At 37.1% G+C, this 14760-nt stretch overlaps 1 protein-coding gene across 1 annotated transcript in view; it reads right to left on the bottom strand.

The window, feature by feature from the left end:
* The window catches only part of SVEP1 (sushi, von Willebrand factor type A, EGF and pentraxin domain containing 1), a 191405-nt gene that overhangs the window by 108359 nt on the left and 68286 nt on the right, over positions 1 to 14760 (bottom strand). The window contains exons 6-7 of the mRNA XM_061163442.1: positions 10121 to 10300; positions 2589 to 2786 (exon numbers count right to left, since the gene is read on the bottom strand). Of these exons, the coding sequence (XP_061019425.1) occupies positions 2589 to 2786; positions 10121 to 10300 (378 nt within the window). The remainder of the gene's footprint in view (positions 1 to 2588; positions 2787 to 10120; positions 10301 to 14760) is intronic.

The raw sequence follows: 14760 nt of genomic DNA, 5'->3' as shown, positions 1-14760 counted from the left end.
AGAATTAATTAGTATGCTAAAATGTACTGTCAAAGCAAACAACAAATTAAAGCCAAAGATATTTTTTGCAGTGTGAAACTTTGCGGTACAGATACTGCATTAGATGTGGTAACATTCCACATAGCTGCAACAGTCACTGTAGAGCTAAGTTCTTATTATATAATAAATCCTCTTCAGTTATATTAAGTCTTCTGCAACTTGCAGCTGAATATATCCGGATTAATCTGTGTCTCACTTTCTTCTTTCTTAAAAGTTTTATTCAATTTTTATTTTCCCTTTCTCAGAGGGGCTAATATGTAGACAATTTTCCGCCCACAAAGGTGCATGAGCCTATCGACCCTTAAAATCTAAACAAGCATTTCATTTTTCCTTTATACTTGAATAATAGCTTGAATGAACTTGGAATTTCAGGTTTATATGGACTCTCCCTCTGTATTCTTTTAGATTCTTTTTTTTTAAATTAATTAATTTATTTATTTTACTTTACAACATTGTATTGGTTTTGCCATACATTGATTTGAATCTGCCATGGGTGTACATGTGTTCCCCATCCTGAACCCCCCTCCCACCTCCCTCCCCATCCCATCCCTCTGGGTCATCCCAGTGCACCAGCCCTGAGCACTTGTCTCATGCATCCAACCTGGACTGGCGATCTGTTTCACATGTGATAATACACATGTTTCAATGCCATTCCCCTAAGTCATCCCACCCTCGCCCCCTCCCACAAAGTCCAAAAGACTGTTCTATACATCTGTGTCTCTTTTGCCGTCTCATATCCAGGGTTATCGTTACCATCTTTCTAAATTCCATATATATGCGTTAGTATACTGTATTGGTCTTTATCTTTCTGGCTTACTTCACTCTGTATAATACTCTGTATAATAGGCTCCAGTTTCATCCACCTCATTAGAACTGATTCAAATGTATTCCTTTTAATGACTGAGTAATATTCCATGGTGTATATGTACCACAGCTTCCTTATCCATTCATCTGCTGATGGGCATCTAGGTTGCTTCCATGTCCTGGCTATTACAAACAGTGCTGCGATGAACATTAGGGTGCACGTGTCTCTTTCAGATCTGGTTTTCTCGGTGTATATGCCCAGCAGTGGGATTGCTGGGTCATATGGCAGTTCTAGTTCGTTTTTTAAGGAATCTCCACACTGTTCTCCATAGTGGCTGTACTAGTTTGCATTCCCACCAACAGTGTAAGAGGGTTCCCTTTTCTCCACACCCTCTCCAGCATTTATTGCTTGTAGACTTTTGGATAGCAGCCATTCTGACTGGCGTGAAATGGTACCTTCCTCTGTATTCTTAGCACGCTGCTCCATTTCCTTCTGGCATTTCGAGTTGCAAACGAAAAGCATAGTGTAATGTGAGTCTGAATCTTGTTTCCTTTGTGAAGTTCCTCTTTTCTCTCTGGAAACCAGATTTTCTCCTTACCTTTGGGTCTTAAAGATTTCACAGAGTAGTGAAAGTATACCTGTCCAACACTCAGAGGCTTTTCGACTCACATTATTCAGTGTTTATGTGCATATGGACCAACGAACTCTTTTCCTCTGATAATGGAACTTCTTATTTTTATTGAGGCAGAGTTGATTTATAATGTGCTAGTTTCAGGTATACAGCAAAGTGATTCATACACACATTCTTTTTCAGATTCTTTTCCATTATGGGTTATTATAAAATATTGGATATAGTTCCCTGAGCTATACAGTAGGACCGTATTGTTGGGGGTGGGGGAGGGACAAATTAGAAGCTTGAGATTAACAGATATAACTACTTTATATAAAATAGATAACCAACAAGGTCAGAGGTTATTTTCGATCTAAAAGTTCAAGCCTTTCTGTAGCTCAGGGAAACGTTCTTCTACTGGTAGGAAAATTCTTCTCCTCCATCCCTTTTTCTCTCTATGCTCCTTATTAAAGGGCACTGGTGTTTCTCGATTTCTCCTGGGTATCTCTCTTAACTTCTATCTTTTTGAACTTGATCCACTGGGATATTCAAGTTCCTTGTTTAGAAGTTCTCCCTTCTGAAGGAATTTCAATTTGCTTCTTCAAATCGTTAATCCTGTTTTCAACAACTTCCACTCCACTGTTTTGCCCTTTTCTTAGAGAGAGAGATTTTTACTTCTAAGAACTTTTTCTTGCTCTCCAGACCTCTTTTTTTCATAGCAGTCTGCTCTTGCTGTAAGGAAGCTGGCAGTGTTCTCTTGTGAATGTACTGAGATGCAGGTTCCAAAGCGCTGATGACTTGCTTTTATAAGAAAAAAATTAATTTAATCTCACTTGCTTAATAGGAGTCAGAAATTCTTCTAAGATTTTCAATTCCCAATGGAAAACTTAACCTGATTTCTGGCCCTAATATCATCCTTAGTTTTCTATCTTTTCTATCATTGCCTGGCATGTGGTACTGGATTTTTGTAAATTCACCACCCCAAAGCCAAAATCCTCATAGCATGTATTGGGGTGACATCTACCCTTTTACCATAGGTATGCAGCAAAAGATGCAAAGAAGGACAGTCCAACACTACACCAACACACCATTATATAGAACTTGGTTTTCATTTTGACCGACGTGGGGACCTACCTTTACAAGCAGCTGTCTGAACTTTGGCACTCCATTTTCCAGAGGTGGTACACCTCACTTCTTCTCTGCCCCCCGATAAAATGAATCCTTGGCGGCAACTAAGCTGACAGATCGTCCCAGGTTTGGCTGGATGCCTGCCACAGTTGGGAGGTGATACGGTAACACCTTTGGGCTTCTGAAAGGTGGCACAGTAGCGTTCTATTGCAGGAGAGCAAGCAAATATTATTTGCATTCTCACAAATTACAAAATGCCACAGATTCACTTTACTCAAGAAAAATACAATTGGTCTGCATGCAGATGTCTGCATATGACACGGAACAAATATTGTATTGTTAATTATGCTCAACCAGGTAGTGCTAGTCGTGAAGAACCTGCCTGCCAATGCAGGCAGACGTGACATGGGTTCAATCCCTGCATCAGGGAGATCCCCTGGAGAAGGGAATAGTTACCCACTCTGGTATTCTTGCCTGGAGAATCCATGGACAGAGGACCCTGGCCACACTGGAGCCAACAGAGTTACAAAGAGTCAGACATGACTGAAGCGACTAAGCGCATACACATCTCTTTAGTTACCTCATGTTTTCTGCCAATGTATCAAAACTTTAAAAGATTTCTAACTAGTATTTAAATCAATGCTGATTGTGACTTTTATCATTTGCTTAGAGAACCTTCAGTTTGCAGAATATTACGTTATGGCTCCGAAGTGTAAAATAGTGAATTAGATTCTATCTTTCATGGGGTAAGTGATGATTCAACAACCAGTTTCCATTTTTATGAGCTTATGGTGGCATCTTTAAGCAAGCATATTTTGAGAAAAGTTTTTATACTCTCCCTAGAATCACTGTGTCATGTTAGGGCCCAGACTCTTACTGATGTTATTTTCAGCACTGATGAAGAACAGCAGGTGAATCAAGTAGAAAGGAGAAAGAAAGGAAAATCAGATGAAGACTTAATACAAGATTATGTGTGTGTACGCACATGAACCCACATACACATTTGTTTATTGTAGTAGTGATTCTAGTGGTAGCCAGCATCTTTAGTCTGTATTTCCCATGTGATAATCACTAATTTATCCAGTGTTCACTACGTGCCAGGCATTATTCTAAGTGCTTTACATGGATAGACTCATTTAATCCAATGCAGGAAGGACTAGTGTTATTATTTTCACTTACAAACAAGAGCGCTGGAACATAATAGTAATTCTTGTAGTTAACTTTCCTGAAGTTACCAACAGGTAAATGGCAGAACCCGTGTGCCCCCCAAATATTCTACAATCAAGCCTCCTCCCTGAAATGACTGCTTTCAAACCTCTCTGTCAACAGAAGTAATTTTTCCTGACAATTGCTATGTTTCTTTATTTTTGCACAGAGAAGCCTGGTGTGCTATAGTCCATGGGGTTGCAAAGTGCTGGACATGACTTAGCGACTGAACAAAAAAGAACAAACGTACCAGATGACAGTCCAGATTTCCTGTTCTGCTTTGATCAAGAGGACTGTCAGAGACAAATCTGTGGTTCAAATATAAACAACATATGGGACTTCAAATCCTTTATTTCAGGACAGTTGTTTATAAATTAGGAAAATTATCCTTTTAGCTCTCGTATCAAGATTTTATTCCCTACTAATATTCTCTTTCTTATTGTTTGTTTGTTTCTTATTGTTTGAATTTTTATATTGTTGTTTAGTTGCTAACTCATGTCTGTCTCTCTGTGACCCCATGGCTGGAGCCCACCAGGCTCCTCTGTCCAAGGGATTTCCCAGGCAAGAATACTGTAGTGGGTTGTCATTTCCTTCTCCAGGGGACCTTCCTGACCCAGGGATCGAACCACATCTCCTGCACTGGCAGTTTAATCTATTCTAATGTAATGGAGAATCTTTTCCCATTGCTTTTATGTTTAATACATTCTGAAATGGAATAATACTTACTTTATGTATATTAACTATACTCTCTTCTAGCTTTTAATGGCTTTATTTTTAATGTATATTTTAAAACTATAAAGTATTTACATTGGTGTCTGGTGTGTATTAAAGACATATGAAAACTTCATTTTGATTCATTTTGTTTTTTCCCAAGGAGCGAGCCAATTTTCCTATATTATCAGTTGAATAAATCTTATCTTCTCAACTGAGCTATGATGCTTCCTTAGTAATATATGAAACTCATAAGTTTGGGAATCTATCAAGTCCCACTGATCTGATGGCAATTCTTACATACTTTTCATTTTTGTAATTTAGTATATATTTTAAAACCCAGCAGAATTACTTCCTTTTTACTATTCTTTATTACACTTCCCTTTCAATCTTATTTTAGTGAGTTTTGCCTGCACATTCTTCCAGATGAATCCTGGAATCACCCCCCAGTTCCAAGAAGGGGGAAAAAGAAAATCTCTTTTGGGCTACTGAATAGGTTGCATTTTACCTATACATATATTTGGAAAGAACTTTGCCTTTTGACAAAATTTTATAAATATATTAAAATGTTCTTTCTATCTAAGCAATATTTTGTAGTTTGTGTAATATAGGTTCCATATATTTTTGTTTGAGGTTATTCTTACATATTTTATATTTTATATAGATCTCTGACTGTGGTTTTCATTATATATTCTGTTTATCATTTATACAGAGGAGTTGTTTATTTGGTATTCTTAAGACTTTAATGAACTTTCAGTCTTTTAGTAGTTTCATTTTATTTTAGAGGTAAACACATAGTTTACAAATGATGATTTTGAATCCTCTAAGCTCTAACATTATGATTTATTACAAGAGCTAAATCTTAGACAATCTTACCAAATAACATGGATGATTCTAGCATCCTTTTCGTTTTCCAGATTTAATAAGACTGTCCACATTTTTTCTTTAAGTAGATACAGATGTAAGATGAACTTTTTTTAATGTCAGTTATCAATGAGTTTCTAAGAATTTTATCAAAAATGTGTTTTAAATGATAATGAATACATTTTTATCTTATATTGAGCAACCATATGAATTTTTCCTATTTGTTATGAAGTAATTTATTATATTAATAGAATATCTAATTTTAAACCCTTCTTGCATTCTTAGGATAAACCTTTACACATCCTGGCAGACCAATCTTTTGAGTATGGATTGCTAGTATATTTGCTGTCATAGTTCTATTTTCTCCTCTTGGTAAATGTTGTCAGATTGGCAACAGAATAACAATAGCTCAATAGTATGAACTGATTAATTTTCCACTATTTGGGCCAAATTAGATGGTATGATAATTGTTTCATCTTAAAAGTTTGAAAGAGTTTCATTTTTTCCTCAGTCATTTTCAAATGCTTGGAAAGATTGAGGGCAGGAGGAGAAGGGGGTGACAGAAGATGAGATAGTTAGATAGCATCACTGACTCAATGGACATGAATCTGAGCAAACTCTGGGAGATAATGAAGGACATAGAAGCCTGGTTTGCTGTAGTCCATGGGGTCGGACACGACTTATCAACTAAACAGCAAGAGCAACAACTAAGCAAACTCTGATATTTCCATTACTTTGTAAATCACTCATAGCTAAGTATTTATTTGCTTTTCTACTTTTTTTCTTGGTTCATTTAATAGTTTTCATTTTCTTAGAAAATCATGCATCATAAATGGTGTTTCATTACTTTAAAAACCTCAGACCTCTATATAGTCCTTTGGTATAGCTTCTTAGAAGAATTCCACTTTTGCATTTTTCTTTCTTCTTTCTACAATCTATGACTTTATTCAAAGATTTTCCTTTCAACCACTCTACTGCATCCCATCTCCTTTTATAATTCATCTTTACATTATTATGCGTTTCTTTCAACTTCTCTTACAATCACTCTTTTCCTAGTATTTAATTTAATGTTTAGTTATTTTCATTCTTTCTGTTTAACGAAAATATTTATATCTGTGAAATTACATCAGTATATAATTTAACTTAGGTCTCATAACTATGGCTTCAGAATTTTCTCAATTTTGTTATTTTTTTAATTGTATTTTTAAAATGTCTCCTTTGCCCATTTAATTCATTTCTTTTATCCCTCTTTGAGTCTTCATATTTTTGTGTTTTGGTCTAGTTTCATATGTCAGAAAATGTTAAGGACCTTGACTTTTTTATATGTGTTTCAAATAACTTTTCCTTTTTCTTGTTTGCATTTTAAATATAGAAAATATATGTCTGCAGTACTGAAATTTAAAGCTTTATATATTCAGATCTATTGTCCTTTTCTTTTTAGGAAGTTATGCTCTGTTAAAATCCATAGTTTGCCCATTTTCCTACATTTCACTCCTTAATTTGCCTAAATTTAATTAATAAAATTAACTGAACTTAATTTTTTAAATGAAGCAAGAGTCCAAACTAATTTTTAGATAAGCTTTTCCCCTACTGATATCTAAAATTTCCCTTATTGAATACTATGTTTTTCTACAAACTAATGTTTGTTTCTGAGGCATGCTTACTTCCATTGTTCTGTGCATCCTTGTACCATAAATCTACCGTATTAATTACTGTGTGTTCATAATTGGCCTTACGATGGTAAGAATAAGATTTCTCTCATCGTACTTCATGTTCAGAATTTTCTTATTTTGCAACTGTCTACTCAACACTTTTTAAAAATTAATTATTTTATTTTATTTATTCTTGGCTGCATCAGGTCTTAGTCGTGGCATGAGGGATCTTTCATTGCAGTGCACAGGCTTCTTTCTAGTTGTGGCTTGTGGACCCCAGAGTCTGTCACAACTATTGAGCCTGCATGCTCTGTTGCCCTGAGGTATGCGGGATCTTAGTTCCCAGACAAGGGTTGAATGTGAGTCCCCTGCATTGGAAGGCAGATTCTTAACCACTGGATGACCAGGGAAGTCCCTAATACACTTTCTATTCATGTCCATCAATGTTTAAGTGGAGAATTTCATAGTAACTATGGTTACTGTCAGAATTTGGGGGCTACAGTGAGTTGTTACCCAATAAATTGTATTAAATAAGGATGGTTATACTTCAAGTCGACCAAGACTGACATCCGCTTTAAATCATTACAAGGATGGGTACAAAAATTTTAAAGAGAATTCTTAAAGCTTAAAGAATTTTAAAAATTTAAGTTAAACTTAAGAATTAAAGTTTTAAAGAATAACTCCAGAGCAACCTTATTAAATATATTACCACTTTTAATTCAAGACTGGGTCCCTCATAAGAAAAGCTGCTCAGCTATGGAACCATAGATGACTCCTGGGAGTAAACATTAATATCTAGATACAAATTCTAAAGCAGGGAGACAACTTTCCAACAAAAGGGATTTATTAAAATTTAATGTTCCAATGCTAACCCATCCTTTTTATGGTGGACAGATCCATCATTTTCATTTAATTCTGTGAAATATCTGGAGAAGCTAACTCCCTTTGTTTTAGTTTTATGCCAATTAAGTCTAAGGTTATCAGTAACCTCAGGTATGCAGATGACACCACCCTGATGGCAGAAAGCAAAGAAGAACTAAAGAATCTGTAGATGAGAGTGAAAGAGGAGAGTGAAAATGTTGGCTTAAAATTCAACATTCAGAGAACTAAGATCATGGCACCTGGTCCCATCACTTCATGGCAAATAGAAGGGGAAACAGTGAAAACAGTGACAGAATTTACTTTTTTGGGCTCCAAAGTCACTGTAGATGGTGACTGCAGCCATGAAATTAAAAGACGCTTGCTCCTTGGGTGAAAACTTTTGACCAATCTAGACAGCATATTAAAAAGCAGAGACATTACATTGCCAACAAAAGTCCATCTAATCAAAGCTATAGTTTTCCCAGTAGTCATGTAGGGATGTGAGAGTTGGACTATAAAGAAAGCTGAGCGCCAAAGAATTGATGCTTTTGAACTGTGGTGTTGAAGACTCTTGAGAGTCCTTTGGACTGCAAGGAGATCCAACCAGTCCATCCTAAAGGAGATCAGTCCTGAATATTCATTGGAAGGACTGATGCTGAAGCTGAAACTCCAATACTTTGGGCATGTGATGCGAAGAAATGACTCACTGGTGAAGATCCTGACACTGGGAAAGACTGAGGGCAGGAGAAGAAGGGGACAACAGAGGATGAGATAGTTGGATGGCATCACCGACTCAATGGACTTGAGTTTGAGTAAACTGCGGGAGCTGGCGATAGACAGGGAGGCCTGGCGTGCTGCAGTCCATGGGGTCGCAAAGAGTCAGACACGACTGAGTGACTGAACTGAACTACAGCTAAGTCTGTCTATTGTAGCTTCTGCCTCCTGGGAAATACAATGCCTGTCAGGCCTACATCTTTCAGTAGGCCATAACAGCTATCTCATTGCTAATAAACTTTATTATTTTTAATATTTTATACGCCCCTATAAGCTTTCTGAGCCTGCACAATGAGGGTCAATGCTACAACTGTTTTTGAATCCCTCAGTAAAGCCCAACATCCTTCCTGGAGACACCCTCTCTTAGCCTTGGATCTTACTAGATCACTAGATCATACTAGAATAAACCTAGAAACCAATTTAAAAAGTCTTCCCATCTAGGATCCTGGCATACTGTAACTTATTCCCTACATAAAGTTCTCCTCTTTATTTTGGAAGTTGGTTATTTAATGAAATAGCTGTTAGTGCTCCCAGGTTTACTGTATCTTCCACCTTTTAAGGGTTCACTAAATGGCGGTTATGATTTCATCATGATCATTGTTGTTACCACTGCTGAAGTGTCTGTGGTGTATAAGCAGCAGCAAAGTGGAAAAGCTGCATTCATCCTGGACCCAGCTACAGGAGTGAGATGTCACAGCTCTTAGTGACGGACAATGAAGAAAAATCTTCTGATGAAACAGAATTCGACAGCCAAGATTCACTGGTTCATAATTTCATCATTTCAATAACAAGGTAAAAGTAAACTGTTTTCAAAAGTGAGGGAATTACACGGCATTTGCTTTTAAAACAAATCTGTTCCAAATGTGCCCCAAGCATAACAAAATTCATTATTATTAGAAGCTGTACACTTTAGGGAGTTGGAAGATTGGATTCTGGTGTAGAAGTCTTTTTACCAGTGGGAAGGAGTAAAACCACATACTTGTTCATGTATGTACACGTCATATATCTATATACACATGGATGTGTATTTATACACATATGCCTGTATACATATGGATGTGTATTTATACGCGTGTATCTATATACACATGGACGTATATTTATACTCGTATATCTATATACATATAGATGTGTACTTACACTCGTATCTGTATATATATGCATGTGAGTTTATACTTGTACATCTATGTACATACGGATGTGTATTTATACTCATATATCTGTATACATATGCATTGTATTTATACTCGTATATCTATGTACATATGCATGTGTATTTACACTCATGAGTATAAATGTATATCTATCTATATACATATTTGATACTCGAGGGAGCTGGAGGTATTCAGGATGGATGTGTATTTATACTCATCATGGGCTAGTTTTTAGTTCCAGGTCTTCACAGAAAATAGGAGAAACCAGAGAGCTACAGAAATGACCCATCCAAGGCACCATGCCCTAAGAACTTACCCACACACCGGGGTTCTGGGCCATCCCACTGGGCGTTTACTTGGCAGGTAAGCCTAGCACTTCCTTCTAGTCTGTACCCTTCATCACAGGTGACCAAACACACGGTCCTGTAGGACATTTCTCCAGTTGAACAGCTGAGGCGGCCATGTTTGGGCTGGCGGAGACGAGGGCATGTTCTCACTACATGAAAACGATTAGATAATATTTCACTCAATAAAGACAAAGAAAAAATTATAAATTTAATAATGCCTACACATTGCAAGCAGTAAATAACACACTATTTTTTTTTAATTAGAATGGGATAATTACAGGTATGTATTTTATCAAATGCACTGCCTAAATAATATTCCTGTTGTCTGCCTCTGCCTACAGGTAGGAAACTTAAGCTGTTGAAGGAGTTTGGCCCTGGATGGCTGAAGACTGATGGCTGACTAAGGGAGGGACATTCAGCTCTTAATGGGCCTTTGCTGTGATTCTCCAGACTACGTTCTAACAAAAGGAAAGGGTCTTTTCTGGGGCAGAGTTCAGGTTCAATTCAGTTTTCAGACCTCTTATGAACTTTTCCTTACTTTCCTATCCTGGTTAAAAAAAAAAAAAAAATCTTGTCATCTTTTACAGACAGAGCTGAAGGTAACAGAGTGGTCATTTTTTTTCCTTATTGCTTTCCCAGGTCATTCTCTCTCCCTTCATTTCTCTTCTCCCTTCTCCAGCTCCTCTCAAGTATCATATCATATACCCAACATCCCTTTCCCCTAACTGTCTGCTGGCTTCTAGGCCGTTTCTCATTCTTTGATGATTTTATATTTCTCTCTTTCTCCCCTTTCTTTCTTCCCCTCTCTCTTTCACATACATATGCACACACACGATGGTGATTTCATTATCTATATAGATGATCATTCCAGTACCCTAGAGTCATATTCCTCACTTCCTCTCCAATAAGCACATCCTTTCCCTTATTTCAGCACCCCCTCCAAGCCTTAAATCCTCCAGACCTGACCATGACCAAGCACCCCACTCTCTAACAACCTGTCTTCCCAGATTACTCCCGCAAGAGCTTCAACTCCAGCAAACTCTACACCCTGTTGCAGCCTCTGATCCATTACATGTTCTTATTCAGATAAAACCATCTCTAAAGAGTTTAAACTCTTTTCATGCTTCTTTGTCTCCAGTTCTAATTTAGATTCACTACAATAGCATTTCAAATCAGGAGGAGGATGAAGGAAAGGGGGAGAATAAGGAGAGGTGAGAAGGAAGAGAAGAGAAGGGGGAGGAAAGGCAGGCGATAGAGAAGAAGAGGAGGGGAGGGGAGACATGGAACAAGACTGGAAACGACAGTATGGGGAAGGGAGAAGGAGAAGGGGAGACCTGCACACCCATGGCTGTGACCCTTCCAGTTAGATGGCATGTACATCCCAGTCTTAAATGTACGTACATCCCATCTATGTACCCCAGAGATACATACAGGACAACAAGGTGGATTACTGTTGAATGTGCCAGCAGATGGGCACATACACTCATATTAATAGCTTACAGATTTTATCCTAAAAGCATCAGGGACTGTACAAAGCACAAAACCCACCCCTGCAAAAGAACAAATTTCGGTTTGCTCTCACGTAACACACCTGCAACACTAAAGGCCAGAAGACCACGTAGTAATCAAGAACTTTGTTGGGACTCTGGGTAAAATGTCTTTCCTTCTTTTATGAATTTGTCAATTTTTCTTACCAAGCAAGTAGTTGCTTTTGATGAAAGTTTAATTTTAAAATAATAGGAGAGGAAGGTGGGGTAAAATATTCAGTGCATATTCAACTGAAGTCATGGTTTGACAGAATCTACTCAAAGAAACCCATTCAAATTATGTGAGTTGACAGAATATAAATTCCAATTTCATGAAAGATATATTTAAGATTGATTACTCCTTAGAGAAAACTCAAGAATTAGAAGTTAAACCATAAGCCCTAGATTTTCAATTAGTTTGAAACGAAGTCAATTATTAATGACAAATGAGTATAATTATGTTGCCTCCTATGTTTTGATTTTTATTGAGTGTGTCCATCATGTAAGTAGAATTTTTATTAAGTGTGTCCATCAAGTGCATAGAAAATATTTTGCCTTCCATATTTTGGCTTTTCTTGAGGTAATCATCAGGGGTAGCACAACGCCAAATGCCAGGTAGGATTAAAAGTGAATAAGATAAATTACTATGATCAAGATATATAAAATCTAGAAAACCACATTAAACAACTGCTTTTCGATTCAATAAACTGCTGAAATGATTCCAGGTTTCCAATTAGGGACAAAACGAACTTGCAACATGTCTCAAGAGAAATGATAGTAAATGAGAACTGGTGTTTCATACACATGCAAATTATACTGCTTCTCAAAAGTGTTAGTTTTAATAAACTTTCATTGCTCCTCTGGGAAAACAAAAGCATATGTAATAAATCCTATTTAGTTCTTAAATATTTTATGTTCCTTTTCAACCAAGAATGATCATTTTCATCATTTTGGATAGGAACATGCTTATATATGAGTTTCAACTTCAAAAACATTTTTATTTCAATAAGCTGGAAAATTCTGCAATAAGTGTTTGACATTCATATTAAAACAATCCTTAAATATTTATTAAGCCTTTCAAAAACAGCAATTTAATATTTTAAGAGAACGATTTACTTGGTAGCAGGCAATTTAACAACATGTTCTGGTTCTCATTTGAAAGAATTGCTATATTTTTTCTCAGACTCACAGTTTCTGTCCATCTCCCAATTGTGACAGCCTTAATGAAGAATGTATTAGAGAAACAAGAATCAAGCCTATTAGTTACTATCTAACACTACAAAACATTAGGATGTGACATGAAATTTGTAAAAAGTTTTACATTTTATACTGGTCTTTCATTTCTGTCTCACTTTGAGAAAGACTTTTAAGAAAACAAAAAAAACAGTTAAAATTATCCTCTGTCTTTAAAATCAGCTTTAAATTAGATCTTTAAAATGCTACTTTCTCCATACTATAAATAAAAATAATTTTATTTCTAAAAATGTTCACCATAACCTGACAATATGGGGTTTTTGATTTGTAAAAAAATGTAATATCAGCAAAGCAAAATAAATCAAAGTGCAGTAAAATGAAGTATGCCTATAAAAATCTATTAATGAGGAGCAAGAGGAAGAGCCTGAACTAGTACCTTCCTTCAGGACAACCTTGTTCACTGATAAGTTAGGAAGCAGCATTAGAGGTGAAATGGAAAGAATTTTAGGAAAATTCACTTTCTTGAGCATTGCTTTTACTTTGACTAAATTTATTTTATTTATATTATGCAAATTGCATAAAAGGCAATAACCCTGCTTTGTAAAAATGAAACTGCATGATGGGAAGTGACACAGAAGACCACCAATGTAATTTGTCAATGTATTTGTCAGTGTAATACTTACCAACACGTGTATTTGTTAAATTCAGACTTTCAGTCATTCAGCAGAGGTATAACCAAGGATTGGTTGGGGTAGGAGAAGATACATTCTATGCTCATAATGAGTTCACAGACTAGCAGAGATGACAGACGAGCTAATTAATAAAAATACGGTGGTGTGTATTGTAACAAGCTGGTTAAGCTGGCAAATGCTGTCAGAATCTCCTTACAGTGGGCCAGTTTAGGGTTGATCAAAGAACCTGCACTTGATTGTGGAAGATGGAAAAGAAGCAGTAGTCATTGCAGGCAGACTCATTGATGGACAAATGTAGACGTACAATAGGTTCCAATTCATGTTTCTTTACTTGTCTCCACCCTACATCTCAACTGCTAACCCTGTTGACCCAAGGTGGCCCAAGCTCACTGCTAGGTTCTTGGGTATAGAACATCAGGGCGGGGTCACACAGAAATGAAGCTTCTCCTAGGCTTCCCAACACACTTCTCTTGCGATTCCACTACAGCAGCTGCCTGGGCTTGGATTCTTGGGCTTGTAGTATCTCTTCTCAGGCTCCAGTTTCTCTTTCTGAAACTTCTACTTTCCAGCTCCTTCTAAAATTGTATAAGGTCTGATTCTTAAAATAAGTTCCTTGTCCCATAACACAGATGGGGTATTTCCTGGGTTTTCCTGACTAATCCTGACACATGGAGCATAAGGGCTAGAATGAGGGCACAAGAGGTCTGTGTACGCACATGTGGAGGTTAGAGGTCATCACATCCCAGCGGGAGGTCGGTGATGGGGTGGGCTTATCTACAGGGGCTACAGGTCCCTGTAGATCAGAGGATCAAGGCTGTTCCAACAACTTACAAAGGGATGGCTTCCTGACAGGTGTGGTCACTTATTAAGGCTTTAGCACAGGATTCAAGGTTCAGGATGGAGATTGTAGAGAGTCAAAGAGGCAGGGGCTAGATCTTATCTTAAAGGGATTGTCTGCCTGATTTTCTCACTCTCCTTTGGAAGGCCAGTAAGGGGAAAGTTAAAATGTCAGGCTTTCCACCTTTTGCCATGAGGTGTTTAGGAGAAGGGGTAGAGATTATACATAGACCTTAATAACTATACAGGAATATATTTAAGAGGTTCTTACAATTAACTTTTTCAGGAACAGGCTTTTTACCATTTGAAACTATGTGACTGAGAAGGTCTTGCCTTTCCCACATAAACGATCGCCTGTCA

This window comes from Dama dama, chromosome 16 (assembly GCF_033118175.1).
Source record: "Dama dama isolate Ldn47 chromosome 16, ASM3311817v1, whole genome shotgun sequence".
NCBI classification, from domain to species: Eukaryota; Metazoa; Chordata; class Mammalia; order Artiodactyla; family Cervidae; genus Dama; species Dama dama.
This window is presented reverse-complemented; position numbering and strand designations above follow the sequence as displayed.